Below are 20,848 nucleotides of genomic sequence, written 5' to 3' on the forward strand. Positions count from 1 at the left end.
CGCTTCCTGACCAATGCATGTGGTACATGTGGTTGCACAGGGGTCCTTCCCAGGCATGATGGCATCTCCCCCAGTAACTGAGCTAGTGTAGGGTGTAGGGATGTGCTGGTGGCCAGAACAGAGGGTTTGGGTTTATGTCACTGTGTGGGCCCATGACTTCCTCCTGTCTGCTTGGGAGCTAGAATCTATGCAATAGGATCCATCCTTTGGATCTGGTTTTCCACTAGCTCTCATTGGGCTGGAGTGGCTTATATAAAAGGCTTAAGCATGATTACTCCAAAAAGAATTGTTTCTTGTGATCCCTGCCCCCCAGCAAACTACTCTCCCCAGATCTAGCTGTGTCATTGTCCTCTCAGCTACTTGGGCTGTAGGTTCCAAGAACAGATCTGCAGGTTGCTATCTGGTGCAGGGAATGGGCTGATCAGGAGGGTGACAAAGCCATTTCTCACCTTACTTCAGCCCTGCAGGGGCAGAGCCTGCACCGAAGCTGCAGCTTCCACAACTCTGGGACAGTCCTGCTCCTGCCTGTGCCCTGTGGGTCTGCCTTCCCTGGTCAGAGCTCCCTGGGGACTGTCAGCAGGGGCAGAGGGGGCTGCCCAGGGATCCTAATGCTGCTGGGCCTTTTCCTTCTCAGGGCTCCAGGCTGGGAGAAGTTGGATCTGTGGGGACCTTGCGCTCCTACCCACAGTGGTGGCGATGCTCCTATTCTGTGCAAGTGCTGGCCCATCAGTACCCACTGCCAGCTCCCGGAGTGGTGAGTATGGAATGGGTGTGGGCCACTGGCTGGGCACCAAGGCGCAGAGCAGGAAAGTGTGTCCCTAGCTCAGCACTGACTCTCAGGTCTGCGAAGTGCTAGGAAGGCCAGCATGCACCCAGGCTGATGCACAACACAAGAACTCCTCACAAACAAACCCGTGGGCGATGGCTTGTAAGGTAAGCAGCCTGACACCTGTCAAACCATTCTCACCCCCTTGGTGGCTCCATGCTGAAACCAAGGGGTTTCTACCCAAACACCATAACTTGTCAGGATTGCTCTGTGGTGCTTGTCTTTTTACACTTCAGTTCTAGGAGAGACACTCCCAGCCATATTTTTTTTTTTTTTTTTTTTAGCTCTTGTTGGATTAGGAGTATTCCCTTCCTCCTTGCAAGGGAGGGTTACACTCCCTGCAAGACCTGTGTGCCTGAGAGAAACAGAATTTCATGGGCTGAATTGGAATTACACGCAGCAAATTGTCCCTCATCAGATACAAAACAAGAAAAACAAATTGGGCAGTAAATTAGTTTGGCAAGTAAGTCACGACAGATCAGTCCTGCTAACAGATTAACTGCAACAAGCTGGGGGAAGAGATCCCTATGAGATCAAGGTAGAACTTAGCCTTCTTTTGCAATGCCATGATCCCCAGGGAAAATATAAATTTTCATTACATATCCTCATCCAGTGGAGCCTTTTGGATGCTTCTGATCCTTGCAAGAGCTGCAGCTCAATATATCAAGGGCCTTCTGTGAGGGAAAGATATACTTGGAGGACATCACCGGCATCTGGAAGATTTTTTTCCCCTCTTTTCTTGGCCAGATACATTAGAAGGCTCCAAATGAAATAGCAAGTCATGAGAAATAGATCCTATGGCTCTTACCAGGGCCACTGTCTTAGAGATCTTTGGTTGCCCTGTGGATGAGCTGGTGGAAAAGTCAGTCTACACTGTGGAGGAGACCACAGATAAAACCAGCCCTTTTTGTCCTCACTCCCCTACTTGTTGCCCTGACAGACTCATATGATCCTTCTCTCTCCCACCCCACCCTGTGTTTGCCACTGCTGCTGTCACAGGGTTCCCTGCAGACTGCAGCCATCTCCGCAAGACCAGCCCCAGTGGGGTGTACGTCATCCAGCCAGCAGGGTCTCCCCCAAGGGTGGTGTGGTGCGACATGGACACCGAAGGCAAAGGCTGGACTGTTGTCCAGAGAAACTCTCATGACACTGAGATCACATGGAAGCAATCCTGGACCACCTACAAATACGGCTTTGGGAACGTGCAGGGTGATCACTGGTTGGGCACCGAGTATCTGCACCTGCTGACACAGCAGGGGACCTACAAGGTCCGCTTCATCGTGCGGAATAAAGCCAATGTCACCCATTATGCTGAATATGACATCTTCAGGGTGGAGAGTGAGGCTAGAGGGTACCCGCTGAGGCTGGGCCGGTTTTCTGGTGATGGAGATGACTATCTGACCAGCTATCACCCCAAGAAGGGGGGCATACATGACAACATGAAGTTCAGCACAACTGACAAGGACCAGGACCAGTACAGTGGGAACTGCGCCAACAGCTACGGGGGCTGGTGGTATGACAGGTGCCAGAACATCCTGCTCAATACCAAAAAACACATCCTTTGGCCAGGATTCTGCGATAATGGTGATTGCGCATCATCCCTCATACTGGTCAAACCCACAGATGTGTGCTGACCGTGCCGCAGCACCCAACCTCCCAGGAGTTTGTGGGAGTGCCACCATCCCCAGCTCAGTGCTCCATTCCTGTGCCTGTCAACAGCCCTGTGCCAGCCCTGGTGCATGTCCTGCACTGCCTGCAGCTCCCACACTGTCACCTGTGGCTCTGGGGCTCAGGAGCAATCGCCTGGAGCCCTGGGCATGCGGGCAGCTTCACCTAGTGCCGTGGTGCTGGCCAGCACTGGGACATAGGCACTGGTTTGCGGTGGGTGCACCCACTCCTGTCCTGGGGAGGGGGAAATAGTGCAAGTTCCCTTCCCTGTGCAATTGATGTATCCCTGCTTTGCTCAGGCCCTGCTCCCTCCCCCGGCCCCATACACCCCACAGCTCTGCTACCCATGGTGAGAGAAATCAGTTGCAATAAACCCTGGAGCCAGACTTTGCTGCCTTGTGTCTACCTGCTGCCGCAACACTGCACCTAAGTGTGGGGAAATCACTCTGTCCAGCCGCTGGGGTGGTGGACCTGGGGGGAAGTAGGTGTGTTATGCAGATCCTCTCCTGGGGAAGGAGACACACCTGCCCAAAGGATGCCAGATCTCCCTCGGACATGCAGAGCTCACCTTCCCCAGGAACGGCGTGGTGGCTACTGGGTTCAAGATAATTTGCTCAGGCAGTGCTGGGCCAGGTCAGCTGTGGAGCTGCTTCTGCTTCCAGGCTGAGCTGGTACAGAGCTGGTGTGGCTTGCAGGGGTTTTGTGCTGATTTTTTTTTTTTTTTCTGAAATATTTCAATGTTCCATAGTGAAAGGTCTGACACCAATTCTCCCTGCTACTGACTGTCCCCAGCATCAGCCTGTAACATGAGCTTTTCTCCCTTTGGTACAGTTGCTGTACACAGCTGAGTACAACTGTTGTACCTAATTCTGTCTGTGGTTTGGTTCTCAGGTCTCTGGATGCAATATTGCTTCCAATGGCTTCTTCCAGCCACTGTGCACTGAATGGTGGCTGTAAGGCTTTGATTAGCTAACAGGCCCAAAAAAGCCCAGTATCTTGCAAACCCCTCAGCCATAGTTTGACCCTGTCCATGGTTGGGTTGTTGATTTATGCTGGGAAAGGGAAGAAACCACCACGGATTGGAGTGTGGAGAGGGTGGTGGGCTCCCTGAGGGTGTGAAAGTGCAATTAAGTCAGTCCTATCATACTCTGTTGCAGAGGGGGACTGTGGTTATGGATCTCCTTTGTGACAGAGGGAAGTTTGAACTTAGTGCTTGAAAGAAGCCACGGTTCCTCTCCTCTGTCTTTGGAAGAAAAGCTGAGCTCAAGGAAGGCTTGTGGCTGTGAATCCTGAACAACTTGTGACTCTCAGGCCAAGATCTGTGACTGAGGTCCCAGGGCAACCTGCAGAGCTATGTCAGCACTGTGTTCCTGAAGAGGCTGCACAGGCAGCCTTGGCTACCCTGGAGGCATCTGTGGGCCTGCAGCCCTGATGCATGGGGAGATGAATGTATGAGGGTGCTGCTTGTTGAAAAAGGCTTCCCTATTTGAGCTGACTTGAGAGTAGCGTTTCTAGATGGAGAGACACATCTGCTGGTTTAAAAAGTCATTTGCACTCCAGCCTGGATGTACAACCTAACTGGAGGACAGAGGCTTGGCAGAAAAGGTCTTGGGGTTCCTAGTAAACAACAATTTGCCCAGGAGTCAGCAATGCACCCTTTCAGTGTTGAAGGTGAACTGCATCCTGGGCTGTATTACCAAGAGTGCAGCCAGCAAGACATCGTTCCCCTCTGCTCATCACTGGGAGACCACATCACAGGTACCATGTCCACTGTTGAGCTATCCAGTGCACAGAGATATCACTACAGTGGAGCAAGCCCATATGGACTCAATCTGATCCAGGCTTCTTGAACACCTGGGATTCCTGCCATGTCAGGCTGCCTCAGCTCTTAACCCTGCCCCAGATATCGCAACCATGCAGTACTGTGTGCATCTGCAGTGCTGTTGTCCCTTTCTTCCCTGTCCACTCTTCCAGTTACCTCCCAAGGCCTGGGACAGCATTCACAAGGTTAACAAGGCAGGATGATGCTGGCCTGGCTTGCTGTCTCTGGTTAGCTCCAGGTCATGGCTGGTAGGGCTGAACTGAGCTGATGCTTCCCTCTGACCCTCAGTGCTTGCTCTTGGCCATGTGGTACTGCACTTTTTGAAAGATCCCCAGCTTGAAACCCAACTAACTTCTTTAAGTGTAAGTGTTGTCTTTAATTCCTCATTTGAGTCTTATGAAAGATTTTCCCTTTGAAAGTCTTGTCTTAGTACACGAGTTGCTCCTGGCAAGAAACTGGCAGCAGCTGCAAGAAGTTCCCAAACAAATGAAAGACATTTGTGCATGTCTGTGCAGGTTCTGAAAGCAATTTTATTCTGCAGGATGAACACAGACTACAGCAGGGATATGGTACATGCATGGCCTGCCTGGGCTTAGAGAAGCTTGGATCAGGTTAGCTAGTGATGACTGGTATTTTTCTGCTGAAGTCATCTATACCTGCAAAGCAAAAAGAGAATAAGACCTTGCTGGATTAGGAGGGGTTTAGGTTTCTGAGCAGAGTTTTCTCCCCAGAAGGAACATGCTTGGAAACTGTAGTGTTTATTATAGACTTGTTCTAATAATGATCCCTAAAAAAACACTACAAGTGAAAGGCCAGAGACAAAGCAGGGAGCTTTGCTACTTTTCAATAGAAGAGGAAAAGAAAACAGCTCTTGATATACAGGAACAACCCTATTCACCCCCAGTTCCCCAGCCAGCAAAACAGGCCCCAGCCAGGCACTGGTCTGGCCATGTGCCCAGTGCAGACAGGAAGGGGAAAGAGCACTAATGGTACGGAGCTGGTTTGATGAGGATGGCGGAAGCTTTGCAGTTCCTGTTGCACAGGCTGCCCCATGTTATGCCCCCCTTGACGTTCAGCTGTACAGAATAACATGCTGAGTACCACCACCCACCCCCAGAGCGGGAGGCACAGTTCCCTCTGTAAGTGTCATGATCCCGATCTTTTGTGGAGAACTTCATGTTGTTGTGCACGTTCCTGGGATTGTCTGAGTCCATGGCATCCTCCGCTGTCCCTGTGTACATTCCCAGCCTCAGCTGGTAGCCATGGGACTCATCTTCCACACTGAAGAGGTTGTAGTCTGCGAACTTGATGTTGTTTGTGGCATCCCAGATGACAAATCTGACCTGGTAGATCTTCTGCTTGGACATCTGATGGATGTACTCAGTGCCCAGCCAGTACTCAGTGTGCACGTTCCCAAAGCCGTACTTGTAGGTGCTCCAGGACTCGTCCCAGGTGATCTCTGTGCTCTGCCGGTTCCTCTGGATGACCATCCAGCCCCCGTCTGTTGCATTCATTTCACAGTACACCACGATGGGGTGCAGTCCTGTGGGCTGGATGACATAGACACCACTGGGGCTGCCAGTGGGGATCTTGCTGCAGTCCTTGGGCCAACCTGGTGCAGGAGAGAGGGCAATTTAACAAAAGCCTGTGCAACAGGACAAGACCATGTTTCACCCTGTGGCAGGACAGGGACACCTGGCCAGAGTACCTGGGGGATACTCAGCTGTCCCAGCCCAGAGAGGCCAGTATGCTTGGCTGGAGGTGTGTGTGGATTGGCCTCATCCCTCTGTTCCTCTTCCATACGGGACACCTAACAGGAGGCAGCCCCCATGAAAGGCCCCACACCCACTGGGCTATCCTGGTTTCGGGCCAGAAGACTGATACGGACACTAGTGGGCTCCTTTAGATCTCCTCAAAAAGGGGTTGTGTCACTAAAACAGGGTCCCACTGGGGAGGAAGGTGAACAGACCTTGCCCCTGCCTGTTGCTGAGGGAACAGGATAAAAATGACCCTTCAAGCACACAGCTACCCTTACCAGTCTGTATGGTGCAAACACACACGTGCACATGCAGGGCGCTGCAGCCTGTATTTGGTACACCCCCTCACATCCACCATCCTCCATCCTGGAGCAGGGCCAGGGCTAGGGACAGTGGAGCTGGTCATACATGAGCACACAACACTGTGCTGGCAGGTGTGGTCTCCCCACACCTTCATCTCACTTGCTGCAGGACCTCCCACTGCAGTTAAGGTCATCCCGCCAGATGGGCAGCGCTCCTCTCCCCAGCTGAGCAAAGCCTGTGGTTGATGCTGCCTCTCCCCAGCCTGCCTTCCTGTATATACTATGGAGGTGTTTTCTGGATCTGAGACATCATAGCACACCCTCTCCCAAGAGTCATTTTACCAAGCCAACACTAGCCCAGAGCATGGGCTGGGGCTGTTCACCAGACAGGGCTGACCCAGACCAAAGAACTGAAAGGGGCTGGTGAGAGCACTGTGATGCCCACAGGATGCTACATACTGGTTTTCTTCAGATCACTTGCTGAAGCATTGGAGGGAGATTTCTTGAAGGTGTTTAGGCTTTGTATATGCATGGAGTGGCCTGGGGCAGCCAAGACCAGCACACAAGCAAGGAGTAGAAGGCACTGGGCTGCTAGAAAGGGAAAAGATGGAGAAAAGATTAAATGTGACCCTCCCTCCAGACAGGTGGGAAATCCCATGGCTCCAGCACCGCACAGTGTAACATGACCATGTGAGATGCAGGAGTGCACCAAGCATGCTGAGCAGCATCAGACTGGTCTGTGCAAGCTGGAAAGCTTGCCAAAAGGCCTGAACTCTTTTGCCCAAGGGGTAGACAATCCTGCCTTTTCCCCTTGACCAGCTTCCAAAAAATCATGCATTAGATAGTTTTGGGTGGAGCAAAGCACCTAACAACGAACCGAGCCAAGTTTCATTCCTGGCCCCTGAAGCAGGGGACTGGCTGTCATGAGCCAGAAGGCAGGGCACAAGCTGCTGGTTTTCGAAGTGGTGGCAGGTGAGCATGCCCTCAGAGGGCACCGATGCCACTGCTCCCCATCGGTGTTTAAGGACCAGTGCATGGAGCCTCTCCGTATTGCTGGGCTGCCCTACCTGTGCTTCTCCCGTTGCTAGCAAGGAGCACCCCGCTTCCCAGCCCAGTACTCACCCATGGCGTCCGCACAGGAATGGCCTCTGGTGCGCAAAGCTGTGGAGTGGCAGGTCTCACAGAGGCATTTGTAGTGCCCTCTGCAGTGGGTGGGGTGAGTGGGTCGATCTGCTCCTCCCATCTTCCTTTCTCCTGGAGGAGGAAATCAGGCTGGGTTTCCTTTGTGCCCTTAAGAAAACACAAGCTGAGATGAAGGTGCCTGTGGTTCTAGGTGCATAGCTTCCTAGGCTGCAAAGAAAATAACACCCGTGCCAGCAAGAGTCCTTGAAATGGTCTCTTCTGTCGAGTGCTTACCTCCTTCGATGGAATTTCCCCTGGGAATAGCATATTTGGGAGCTTTGAAGAAGGCAGCTCAGTAAATAAACACTAGAATGCCAGTCCCCAGCCAGTGTGGAGAGTAAACACTGGGGATGTCCCCGCCTCCCACCATTACAGCAGGGTTCTGTCAGGTCAACTGGTTCTTGTTTAATGTGCTTTTGACAAGCCCAGCCTAGCTCTTCGTGGGGAAGTCAGGGCAGCCCTGAGAATCCCAGAGAGACTAACCATTCTGGGATAGTATTTGGAGCAGCTGGTGTTTTCTGGACTGCATGACAGCAGGCAGAGGGTTGTGGAGGCGGTGATCTCCATCTGGGGAAGCAGGAGAGGTCTCTATTCCCCAGTGGGCCACAGTCCTGATCTGCAAGGACACAGCTGAATGGGCCTGCTGAAAGATGCTGGCTAAAAGGTTTCTGCAGGCCAGCTGAGACAGCTGTGGTCTCTGGGGCACTGGGTTTGGGAGGCTAGTCATGCAGGATGGATGGCTACAGAGGAAAGCAAGTGTCTGCCCAGGAACGGAGCAAAACTGGGCAGATGGAGGGCAGCAATGGGGATCTGAGCGTGCACAGAGGGGAAAGCATGACTGTATGTGCATAGAGAGGGAATGGAGGGGATCTGAGTGTCCATGGAGGGGAACTGAGGGTGCACAGCGGGACTGGAAGGGATCTGATGGTGGAACCCATAGGAACTGAGCACCCACAGAAGGGACAGGTGGGATCTGAGTGTCAATGGAGGGCAAGAGTGGGAATCTGAGGGCATTTGTTGTGGAAAAGAAGGATGTGAGTGTGCACAGTGGGGAGAAGTCAGCACTAAGCAGACACTGAAAGGAACAGAGGAGGTCTGAGTATGTGAGGAGGGGAACAGAGGAGATCTGCGTGCATAGAGAGGGAAAAGGAGGACACTTGAGCATACGAGGCAGGGAAAAGAGGGCATCTGTTTGTGCAAGGAGGACAACAGAGGGATTCCAAGAGAGCACAATGAGGGGAACGGAGAGGATGTGAAAGCAGCTGGGTAGGAATGGAGTGCATCTGAGAGTACTTGGAAATGAACAGAATGAGTCTGAGGAGATCTAGAAGCACAAAGAAGGCAACAAAGGGAATTTTAAAGCATGTAGAGGGGACATGGTTTGAATGTAAGGCACTCGGAAAGGATGGCAGGGACTGGAGTGTGCACAAAGGGGAGTGGAGATCTGAGCACACATGGATGGGAACTGTGGGGTTCCAAGGCACAGGTAGGGAGCAGAGAGGATTGACAAGCACTCAAAAGGGAATGGGGGGTAACTGAGGGTCCACAGAGGGGAACAGAGGGAGCCTGAGCATGCATAGAAAAGAATGGAAGGGACCACAGTGGCATGTGGGGGAATAGAGAGCACATGGAGGGGAATGGAGGGGATCTGAATGCACATAGAATTGACGAAATGGTTTTGAAGTGCCCTCTGATGCTCCCCAGGGTCTTTTATTTGCTCTCTGGTGCAATGCAGAGGCTTCCATTTGGTTCTCTCATCCCCTAAGAATCACTCAATTTACCTTTTGGTGCACCCAAAAGAAGGGGGCCTTGGATTTCCTTCAGACTCTGTTTGCCTTCTGGTGCTGCCTAGAGCCCCCCATTTTCTTTGCAGTGCATCCCAGTGTCCTACATTTGCTTTCCTTTTCATGCCAGAGTCCTCTGTATGCCCTCAGATGCTCGCCAAGCCCTCCACTGCCTTCTCATGCACCCTGTTTCCCTTTGCAAATCCTGTCACCCCAGAGGCCCCAGCAGGGTCCTGGGCAGCAGGGACTTCTTTGTGTAGAATGCTCAGTAGAAAGTCAGGATAAGACTCTGGTCTGGACATAGTGACAGTCCACTGCTTGCTGGGGCCACAGACCCAGCACATCTGCAGAGAGGGAACGCCTGAGGTCAAGTCTGGAGACCAAGTCAGTGGGTCCTATGAGGGGCAGAACTGGAGGAACAAGGCTGGGTGCAGACATAGCTGCTGCACAGCTGCCATGTAGCCAGTGGTAAAGGCGCAGTTTAAAAGCAGCTCTCCAGGGGAAGGAGGAGCATCCCTCACTTCTAGCTTTTTTCATAACAGCCCTTTTCAGTGAAGGAGCTGACTTTGGACATAGCCAGCTAAACTCCTTAACTCAGTGAACTACACTCAGAGAAGGGGAAAAGGATTCAAGGGTGCTGACATTGGCCTACCCTCACAAGCAATAACATAGAAATCTCTGGAACAACATGCAGAGCCCTGTGGTAAGGGAAGCAACCCCTGATTGCTCCTGGGGCCAGCTCCTGCCTCGGGATCTGGGTCTTCCCATCCCACAGGGAAGCACAAGAATCCCAAGTACCAGTTAAAGACAGGTTTGTACTTCCTTAACTAGGGCTGAAGGACAGAGTCTCTGGGTGCCCATGTGCCACAGTTACTCTAAGGTCACTTGGGTTACAGTCCCACCATGTGTTCTTCTCCCATCTGCAACAGTGACACTGTTTTGCGTGGGTTGGGTAAGGGTATGGGTGCTCTGGGCAAATTCAGAGGCCACAAACCTATGGGGGGCCCTTGATTCAACTAGAGGATTGTTTTGGAGGGTGTGCCCATCCAGGAGGGTTAGGATAGGGGGTACTGTGATGTGGGACCTTAATAAGAGTGGTCTGACCAGGCCCTCTTTGCTGCCATTGAGGTAAGATGTTTTCTGGCACTGGAGAAACAGGGGTTTTCTAAGGCAGGTGGCAGTGTGATGGCCTCTCTTGCCATCTCATTGGGATGTGATGGCAAGATGTGACAGGACCTCTTGAGATCACCTGGTCCAACCCCCTCCTCAAGAAAGGTCAACTACAGCAGGCCACCCAGGAAAGTGTCCGGTTGGGTTTTGAATATCCCCAAGGATGGAGACTCCCTCCCTGGGAAACCTGTGCCGGTGTTTGGTCACCCTCACAGTGACAAAGTGTTTTCTTGTGTTCAGATGGAAGTGCTTGTATGTCAATTTGTGCCCATTGACTCTTGTCCTGACACTGGGTATCACTGGAAAGAGCCTGGCTCTTTCTTCCGTCCCTTCAGGTATTTATATACATTGATAATATCCCCCTCTGAGCCTTCTCTTCTCCAGGCTGAATAGTCCCAGCTCTCTCAGCCTTTCCTCAAAGGAAAGATGCTCCAGTCCCTTAATCATCTTCGTGGCCCTTCCATGGACTCTGTCTAGCATGTCCATGTCTCTCTCACACTGGGGAACCCAGAACTGGATGCCAGGTATGGCCTCACCAGTGCTGAATAAAGGGAAAGGATCAGCTCCCTCAACCTGCTGGCAGCACTCTCCTAATGCAGCCCAGGATGCTGTTGGCATTTTTTACCATGACTGTACATTGCTGGCTGATGGTCAGTTTCTTGCCTGCCAGGATCTTCATGTCCTTTTTCGCAGATCTACCTTGCAGCTGGGTGATGCCAGGATTGACTCTTGGAGTACAACACTGGTGACTGGTGTCCAGCTGGACTTTGTGCCACTGATCAGCACTCTCTGGGCCTGTCCGTGTCAAAAGCTTACTAAAATTGAGGTAAATGATATCCACTGTTCTCCACTCATCCATCATGCTAGTCCCTCATTGTAGAAGGCCATCAGGTTACTTAAATATGATTTTCCCTTTGTAAATCCATGCTGACTCCTCCAGATCTCCTTCTTGTCTTTCATGTGCCTGAAAATGGTTTCCAGGATTAGCTGCTTCATCATCGTCCCAGGGATCAAGGTGAGGCTGACCAGCCTGTGGTTCCCTGGGTCCTCCTTCTTGCTCTTGAAGATGAGTGACATTTACTTTCCTCTAGTCTCCAGGCACTTCTCCCAGTTGCCAGGAAAGATCAAAGATTATTGAGAGTGGCCTTGCAATGTCATTGGCCAGCTCCCTCAGCACTTGCGGGTACATCCCATCAGGGCCCATGGACTTCTGTATGTCCAGTTTGCTTAAGTATTAGAATTCTTGTATTAGTATTCCCTATCCTGACCCTCTTCCACCAACAGTATGTCTTACTTGCTTCAGACTTTCCCCCTGATCCCTTGGGCTTGGGATTCCTGAAGGTTGGTCTTCCCAGTAAAGATAGAATTGAAGAAGTCATTGAGTACCTTGGCCTTTTCCATGTCCTGTGTCACCAGGCCCCCTGAATGGGGATTCAGCAGCAGACCCACATTTTGCCTAGTATTCCTTTTGTTTATGTACTTGTAGAAATCTTTCTTGCTGCCCTTCACACCCCTTGCCAGATTCAACTCCAGGCCAGCCTTGGCTTTCCCAACCCCATCCCTGAATGATTGGACAGCATCTCTTTATTCCACCAGCCATCATACATTTCTTCCATCTCTTGAACATTTCCTTTATACGTCTGAGTTTACTCAGGAACTCCTTGCTCATCCACACAAGTCTTCTGCTACTTTTGCTTGATTTCTTGCTTGTTTGCAAATATATAAGAAAAACATAATGTAAACATATATAATAAAAACATGTCCCCTGTCTCCATCTACTTTTTTGCTTTTGGGGTGAGGAATGTGGGCCGGTGGCCCCCACTTCCATGGATTCCTCTGTTTGAAGTGGCAAGGTAGGCGGTGCAGAGCATGGCACATAACCTCTGAGGATGCTGGTACACTCTCTGATGCACTGCCAGCCTCCTCTCCAAAGTGATAGCCAAGCCTGAGAGCTGCCTCAATCTCTGAGGCGGGTCCACTCTGGCCGTCTCATCACCGAGACCCTCAGTCAGCCCCAAACTGCAGTGGGCCATAAGGGCTCATTCCCCAGGGTCAGTCCCTTTGGACAGTCTCAGGAACTAGATTTGTGCTTGGCAGCTGATGGCTTCTGTGCTAGAGCTCCAGCAAGGCTGGCTGAGCTGCTGCTGTACAGCTGAGCCCCCCCTGCAACAGCTCCAGAGAATGCAGTAAGGGGTCAGGGTCCTGGAGGACAGGGTCACTGCACTCCATGTAGCAAATGACCATGTAGCAAGACCTCCACTGTGGGGTTGCAGCAGACCAGCTCCCTTTCTGCCCTTGGCTGCTCCATGCCACGCTGAGCCCCTCCAGCACTTGCCATGGCCTGTGGCAGAGACAAGAAAAGAGCCTGAGAGGTGTGAAAGGAAGGGAGAGCCCATGCCCGGTGGCTGCATCTTTCTGTCACCCTCCTTTGCCAGTTGTGTATGCTCCTGTCATCAGCCTTGAGGCTGGGAAGAGTGTCATCCCGTTCCCTTTGCTTCACACAGCCATCTGTCTGAGGGAAACCTGTGACTGAAAAGTGTGATTTACACACACACACACATGGTCCACTTGTTAGCAGCAGAAGAAATAGGCAGGGATCACAAGACCACAGTGTGTTCCTAATGGGAAATGTTAGTATTACTTGGATGAGAAATGTGAGCTGCAGCCTCCAGGATGAGGACAGGGTGGCTCTGTTGTGTTACCAGATGACTGCAAGAGGACAAGGTCCTTGCTCCTGTCAGGACCAGCCTCTGTGGGATGAGGGAGCACAGTCTGGGGCTACAGCCCAGAGATTGCAGCTCAGGCTCCTCAACCATAATCAGCACTGGCAGCACCACATATTTAAATACAGCTGGAATGTCAATCCAGGTGATGGAAGCATTTTACCGATTGCTTGGGACCAAATGCACCAATGGGATATAGGCATACTCTGCATGTGTTGCGTTTGCAGCCTGTTTTTTCATATTCTTCTAGTAGTTGTTTTTCTAACATAAATCTGCATACATTTAAAGGCAACATAGGACACTGGAGATACCGTGATCACAGTCTTAAGTGGTTTTTTTTTTTTTAATTTCTTCTTCAAGGAATCACATAGCATGCTTCCTCTACTGTTTGGCCATTTTGTTACAGACATAATGTCTAAAAAATCTGTAGCAGCAATTTATCCAAATTACAAAACTGAAGTCAACAGGGTTATACAGTGGTGTAAAAGTATGTGATAAAATGCTTTTAGGCAAAAAATTAGAGGAGAAAGTTAACGGCGTTTGTAGTGGCTATGACATATAAAGGTATTATTATACATTATTATCTTTGATACATCAGTATCAAGAGAAAACTTTCCCACAGGTGGCAATCTGACCTTCCCTTCATGCTAGCTGTTGACATGCAGGATCAGGAGTGTCAGAACTATATTTTGGACTGCTTATGTGCTGCCCAGTACCCAGTTTTTCAGTATGCAAGCCCAAGACCCTCAGATCTCGATCTCCAGCATAACCCAGAGTTTTAGAACTCTGTGGTTCTGTTTTTAGACTGCTCCCATTTGCACATGCCACCCCCAATGCAAGAAAGGCAATTGCAGAAGTGTTGGTCCTCAGGGATGGATCCACATGTCAAGCTCCCCTAGGGTGAATCCAGGCATGTGGAATCCCATGGGGGACCCTGTTGTCCAGGTCTGTGGGATGTCTGGAGGTCACTGAAGTCTGGGAGGCACCAGCATTGCCATGTGGACCTGGAAGGCAGAAGGAGGAATGGAGAAAGAAGAGGTGGGTGGAGGAGACTAAGGAGGAGGGGGGAGGAGGCCCTATATCCCCATCTGGGGTTGGGGGGGGGGGTGGAACATGGGGCATCTGGGGAACCCAAGGGGCAACTGGGGGTCCTGGGAGCAACTGATGGGTCTAAGGATAAAAGTATGGGACCTTGGGGGCAACTGGGGGCAACTGGGTCAACTGACTGTAACTGGGGCCCCGAAAGTGACAGTGGGGGTTCTGGGGAAAATGGGGGAAAGTGGCAGGCTCTAAGGAGCAATTAGGGAATCTGCGGGAAGCAAGGCAGCCTGAAGTGGTCCTGGATGCAAGGGAGGGGTCCTGGAATAGGCCAGAGGACAATGGGAGTCCCAGGGGGAAATAGGGTGTCCTGTGAGTTTAGGAGTCCTGGCAGTCTATGGCCCACCTTGGACACATGGGTACCCTTGCATTTGTAGGGAATCCTGAGGGACTGAGGGTCCAGGGGAGGTTGGGAGGCCCATGCTGCTCTGCAGGGAGCCCCAGAAGCATGGGGATTTTGAGGGTAAGGTTTACCAGGTCAGGAGAACTCACACCAACAGCAGCACGAGCACCATGGAGCCAAGTGCCAGCCCCAGCCCCAGCAATACTGTGTGGTGCAGGGGGCTCCTGCCATGGGGCCAGTGCAGCACAGCTCTGAACTGAGCCTGAAGTCCCTCCTCTGCCTCCACGCTTCCACCTGATACTGTGGGGACCCGGACAACTTGGGTCATGGGGCACTGCTGCCCAGGGACCAGGTGTCCCCACAGCACCTGGTCCAGGCACAGACCTCACTGCCCCCAGGGACCCAGGCATCTGGGGGTCCCTGCTCCACCCCACATGCCCCACTGCCCCAAGAGGAGCCAGACATCTGGGAACACCTGCTCCACTCCACCTGTCCACCATGGACCCAGGCACCCTGCTCACACTCCCATGCACACCCTTCCCACAGAGACAGGTGTCTGGGGTCCCACTCCACCCCACACTGCTCGCTTTCCCCAGGGCAATCAGGTGTCTGTGCGCACCATTGAGGTAGAAGTACTTGCGGATCAAGGGTTCAGAAAGGACCCCCAGGCAACAGGCAATGGTTCCTGGAGTGAGGTCCTGAAGGGTCAGACTGAGAGGTCCCTCCACACTCCCCTGTAGCTCCTCAAACAGTGCCAGATCCTGTGTGCGCAGCTGGGATATGGGAGAACACATCAGCGCAGCCTAGTCCACCAGGTACACTAAACAGCATACGTGTGCATGCAAAGGCACCCTTGTCCTGCACATGCTCATCATGTCCCCTTCATGCTTCTTGTGCCTTTTGCTTGTTCATGTGCATGCACCTCATGTCCCACATGTGCTCCTCATGCCCAGTGTGTGTGCACGCAGGGTTGCACAAGTAGAGCATACGCAAGTCACTTCCTTCACACAAATGTGCACAGAAGTGCATATGAATCTGCAAACACGAGTGACCTGCCTCCTGCTTGTGTGCACCCTTTACATGGGTGAGCGCTTGCTTGCATCCTGTGTGTCCTTACACACATGCTACTTATAGCACACATATCTACTGTATAAGCAATACCTGTATCTATGATAGTCCTCACACCAAGTGCACAACTGTGTGTATGCAGGTCTTGCTACCCATGCCCAGTTCTCTCATGAATGTCTACGTACACCCTTGCATATGCATGTGCAACTCACGTCCTTGGCAAACATCCAGGTAATGGGCAGGTCAGGGGGGGTGGCAAAGGGCACATCGCAGTGCAGTGTGATGGCTTCATCTGCGCGGGCCCACATGTCCTGCACTGGGAGCATTGATAGGCATGTGAGTTCACATCTGCTCATGCACTTGCAGAAATGATTGTGCTCCTGTGCAACTGCATGTGCTCGCAGTGAGGATGGGTAGGCACGCACCTTGGCACGCTCTTGTGTGCTCATGGTGGGCCCAGCAGACATGCCCACATGTGTAGAAATGAGGGTTGCCTCCAGAGCCCTAGAGGCACCCAGATCCAGGGTGGGGCTTAGCCCAGCCTGGATCCCTGGATCTACCATGGCCCCATACCTGGGCAGTCCAGGGGAAACTGGCAGTCCACGAGGCGGCAGGTAGCACACTGGAAGATGCGGGCAGCTGGCTGGTATCCTGGGAGGGAGAGACTTGGTGGTCCCAGGGGAATGGGAGATCTACTAGGGAACGGGGGCAGTAAGACAGAGGGATGGGCACTCACCACATGGGGGGACGCAGGCTGGAGCTGGAGGGGAGAAAGCAGCATTAGATGGGGGATCACTGGGAATGCACGTCCCTGTGATGAGCTGTCAGGGCTCAGCACTTGTGCAGCCTAGATGGGGTCCCTGGGTGTTTCTCCAGGATGGGGGTGCCCAGGGTGGGTGTCCCTGGGGTGTAGATGCCCAGAGTGGGGGTCTCTGTGACAGTCCCTTGAATGGGGGTCCCAGGGGTTCCCCAGGGTGGGAGTCCTGTGTAGATGTCCCCACTGGTCCCATACCTTCCTCCAGCTGGCTCAGCTTCACCCAGATTATGTTGACGGCTTCCTGCAGAGACACCTCAAAGGGCTCTGGGGCATCCCAGATGTCTAGGTGAGACAATGTGCCCTCCCCTTGATCCCTATAAACCCTCCCCAGACCTCACAGATCCCCTATACAACTCACTTCAACCCCATATATCCATTCTGGAATCCCATATATCCCCAAATACCCCCTCAAAAACCCCCAAAAGCTGTATAACTTGAAGCCCATATACCCTCAGGATTCCCCAAATATCCCCTTACAGCTCCCAGACCTCCTCCATATATCCTATATTTCACCACACCCCCCATTCAAGGCCTCCACATCCCATCCCCCATGCCCCATGTCCTGGCCCTACTCCCGCACATGTCCCATGTCCCGTGCTCACTCATGTCCCTCTGCTTCTCCAGAAAATGCATGGCATCCATGATGATCTCCCGCAGTGCCTCACGCTGCCCTGACCCTGGGACCAGTACAGGGGCACTGGGACCAGTACAGGGTTGGGGTTGGAAGTTCAGGGATGGGAGGGTGCAGTAAGGGCTGGGGCTTTCTAGGGGTTCCTGGAGTCCTGATCAGGGTTTAGGGATACTGGGAAGGGTCAGGTATCCCTGGGGATTCCTGAGGTCCTAGGTAGGGCCACGGGATCCCAGGGAGTCCCCAGTATGTCCCTGGTCAGAGTTGGGTGATTCTCAGGGTCCCAGATGGAATTGGGTTCCCAGAGGTCCCTGGGGTCCAGGTCAGGACTGGGGAGACCCTGGCATGGTTGGGAGTCCCTAGGGGTGGTTGCATGCCTGGGGTGGGTTCCTGGGGTCCCTGTTTAGGAAAGGGGTCCCCAACTGCCCGGGAACCTGGCCAGTGTCAGTGTGAGGGCATTGGTTGAAGTGGGGAACCCCAGAGAGCTCTGGGGTCCTGTTCAGGGTCGGGATCACCCTTGGGATGGAGGTCCCTGGTGGGATGGAGGTGCCAGTCAGGATGGGGGTCCTTGGGCAGGGTCCCTGTTAGGTTGGGTGTCCTTGGGGTCTCATGACGCACCCACAGTGACCGAGGCGAGTGGCACAGCAGCCTGGACAAGGGTCTCAAGGCAGTGTCGATGTCGGGGGTCGTTGAGGGGGGCCCCAGTAATGTCATGGCAGAGCCGTGCCCGCTGAATGGGGGGCCCAAAGCAGAGCAGGCAGAGGTGCACCCCAGGAAGCCAGGATGCCAGGGCCACCCACTGCCACAAGCCAGGTACCCCTGCTTGGATGCCTGGGTTTCCAAGGAGCCAGGGGGCCAGCAGTAGCATCAGGGGCACCCACCACCACCCCATGTCCCCAAAGCATAGCACCCAGATACCTGGGTCCCCAGGGAACAGCAGGGTTCCTAGGCGGAGCCCGGGTGTCCAGGTCCCCAGGGAACAGTAGGGTTCCTAGGTGGAGCACGGGAGCCCAGGTCCCCAGGGAACAGTAGGGTTCCTAGGCAGAGCACAGGTGCCTGGGTCCCCATGGGACAGTAGGGTTCCTAGGCAGGTCCCAGATGCCTGGGTCCCCTCTTGAGAGGAGTGGGGATACCCAGACACATGGGTTCCCTGGCTTGTGTGGGCTGGAGAAGGTGTTCCCAGTCCCTCATTTTGGTCTCCCCAAATCCTCTACCTCCAGTCCCTGCCAGTCACATTACTTGGTGTCCCCAAATCCCCTCTATTTAGATGTCAATTCCTCATCTTTTCCCCCTATAATCCTGTCCCATAAGCATCCCCAGTCCAGTCTCTTGCAGTTCCCAAATCCCCTTCCTTGAAACCTATGCAAGGCTTCTCCTTTTCACTCCTTCATATCCCATCCCATGAATACGTGTATACTCACCCGCCGAGGTGAGCTGCCCTGGAGCCAGCCTGATCCGCAGTGGAGTGGCAGATCTTGGTGCACAGGGGGGTTTCCTGAGGCAGGGAAACACCAGGGCAGTGGAGAGACCCACCAGGAGCTGGCAGCTCTAGTGAGAGATGCTGAAGAGGTCTGGAAGTTGCCAGAGAAACCACAGCCACCCCCACACCTATAAGAAGCAGCCAAGGGAGCACTAGCAGCCAGAAGCGCTGCCAACAGAGCAGGCTAACAGAGCATGGCACAGCAGCCAGGGCATGGTGCGGCAGTTTGCACAGCAGTTTGCATGGCAGGGTGCGCAGGAAGGGTGCTGTCACCCTACCAGCTCAAGAAGTGAGTTCAATTGGTTGTCATCACCCTCTCAGAAGGAACTTAGCTATGGCATCCACCTGGCAGAAAGCCATGTCCTCTGCACTCGCAAGAATGGATGTGCCAACCCAGACAGAGCTCCCATAAAACCATGCAGCCATCCAGGCCTCAGGCTACAGGGAGTGCCAGAGCCTTTCACTGGTAATGGATGGCAGCAGCAAGAACAGCTGTGTGAGGTGTGACCAGGTGGACGATCTGCTCAGGCCGGTGGCAGAGCTACCAGATGAAGTAGAAAGGTTAAGGAGCATTAGGGAATCTGAGAAAGAGATAGACTGGTGGAACCATGCTCTGCCCTCCCTGAGACAGAAACAGGAACAGCCACCAGAAAAAAAAACAAGATCAAGGGGATCCTGTACCCTCGCCCCACCAGGTCGAAGGCAGTAGCTTAAAGGAAAGGAGTGAATGGAGGCAAGTGCGCGAGGTGGCAGGCGAACCCCCTCCTTGCCCACCTTCCCTTTCCAGGTGCCTCTGTACAACAGGTATGAGGCTCTGGATGTGGAAGGCCAGTCAATGGATGATGTGGATGGCGGTCCAACTACACCAGAAGTGTTGACAAGGTCTGAAAGGCCTACCCCCTGTACCACAACCACCTCCACGAGGAAGAAAAGATGGGTTATAGTTGTAGATTACTCTCTAAGGGTAGCAGAGGGTCCAATATGCCTGACAGACCCTCCTCTTCGGGAAGTCTGCTGCCTCCCTGAGGCTCAGGTTAAGGACATCACTAGGAAACTTCACAGCCTGGTACAGCACTCAGACTGTTACCCATTACTGCTTTTCTATGTGGGTGGCGATGAAGCTGCAATGTGTAGTCCAAGGGCAATCAAAAGAGACTTCAGGGTCTTGGGATGGTTGGTAAGGGAATCTGAAGCGCAGGTTATTTTTCCCGCTGTCCTTCCAGTTGTGGGCAACGACATTAGAAGAAAGAGACAGACCCAGTCTATTGAATAGTCTATCATATCCATGTATAGACCCAGTCTATACGTGGCTACACGGCTGGTGTCATAGAATCATAGAATGCTTTGCGTTGCAAGGGACCTTGACAGATCATCTAGCCCAACCCCCCCTGCAGTGAGCAGGGATTGAACCCATGACCTTGGAGTTATTAGCACCACACTCTAACCAACTGAGCTAACCCGGCATCACCACCATAATCTTGGGTTTTTTGATAATGGGATGGCCTACATGGCACCAGGCCTGCTGCTGTCAGATGGGATTCACCTTTCTCAAAGGGGGAAGAGGGTTTTTGCTCATGAGCTAGTGGGGCTCATTGACAGAGCGTTAAACTAGACTTGAAGGGGGAGGGGGATAATATCAGGCTTGCTTGTAACAAGCTGTGGGGTGACACGCCAAGGTTAGAGGGACAGGGTACTAGCAAGGGCACTCATCTTGTTGCTCTGAGACATGCTGGGTACACTGCAGCACACAAAGTCCTATGGAGATGAGCCGCGCCTCCTGAGGTAGTAGAAGCCAACAGCGAAACACCAGTGAAATACCTCAGAGGAATTAAGGGGTGTTCCTCTAAGAAGGTGACATGGCTGACAGCCCAGCCAAAGTGCCTCTACACCAATGCATGCAGCATGGGCAACAAACAGGAGGACTTGGAAGCCACCGTGGTGGTAGAAAGCTGTGACCTCGTTGCCATTACTGAAACTTGGTGGGATGGATCCCATGACTGGAGTGCAGCTATCGATGGCTACAGGCTGTTCAGAAGGGACAGGTGAGGAAGGAGAGGTGGAAGAGTTGCCCTCTACATCACAAAATGGTTAGATTGTGAAGAGCTGTCTCTGAAGAATAGCCATGAGCAGGTTGAAAGCTTATGGGTAAGATTTAGTGACTGAGGCAACAAAGGGAACCT

The 20,848-nt window shown here is 52.7% G+C and overlaps 3 protein-coding genes across 3 annotated transcripts; 1 reads left to right on the forward strand and 2 right to left on the reverse strand.

Annotated features, from left to right (window-relative positions):
* Positions 1-696: 696 nt before the first annotated feature.
* LOC104027369 (fibrinogen-like protein 1-like protein) lies at positions 697-2,460 on the forward strand. Its single transcript, XM_075719970.1, has 2 exons — positions 697-754; positions 1,826-2,460. Exons 1-2 carry the CDS (start codon positions 697-699, stop codon positions 2,458-2,460), a joined length of 693 nt encoding a protein of 230 aa, XP_075576085.1.
* Positions 2,461-5,299: 2,839 nt separating this feature from the next.
* LOC104027368 (uncharacterized) lies at positions 5,300-11,373 on the reverse strand. The gene is given in 6 exon segments (XM_075720137.1): positions 5,300-5,928; positions 6,835-6,966; positions 7,498-7,519; positions 7,521-7,720; positions 8,041-8,173; positions 11,137-11,373. Coding segments are annotated over 6 exon segments (1,353 nt in total).
* A 437-nt stretch (positions 11,374-11,810) lies between these two features.
* On the reverse strand, positions 11,811-18,080 carry SPACA6 (sperm acrosome associated 6). The gene is given in 10 exon segments (XM_075720138.1): positions 11,811-11,932; positions 12,334-12,530; positions 14,807-14,975; positions 15,295-15,448; positions 15,956-16,059; positions 16,317-16,394; positions 16,480-16,503; positions 16,756-16,824; positions 17,163-17,237; positions 17,807-18,080. Coding segments are annotated over 10 exon segments (1,266 nt in total).
* Positions 18,081-20,848: the final 2,768 nt, after the last annotated feature.

The sequence above is a fragment of the Pelecanus crispus genome, chromosome 12 (assembly GCF_030463565.1).
Source record: "Pelecanus crispus isolate bPelCri1 chromosome 12, bPelCri1.pri, whole genome shotgun sequence".
In the NCBI taxonomy this organism is placed as follows: Eukaryota; Metazoa; Chordata; class Aves; order Pelecaniformes; family Pelecanidae; genus Pelecanus; species Pelecanus crispus.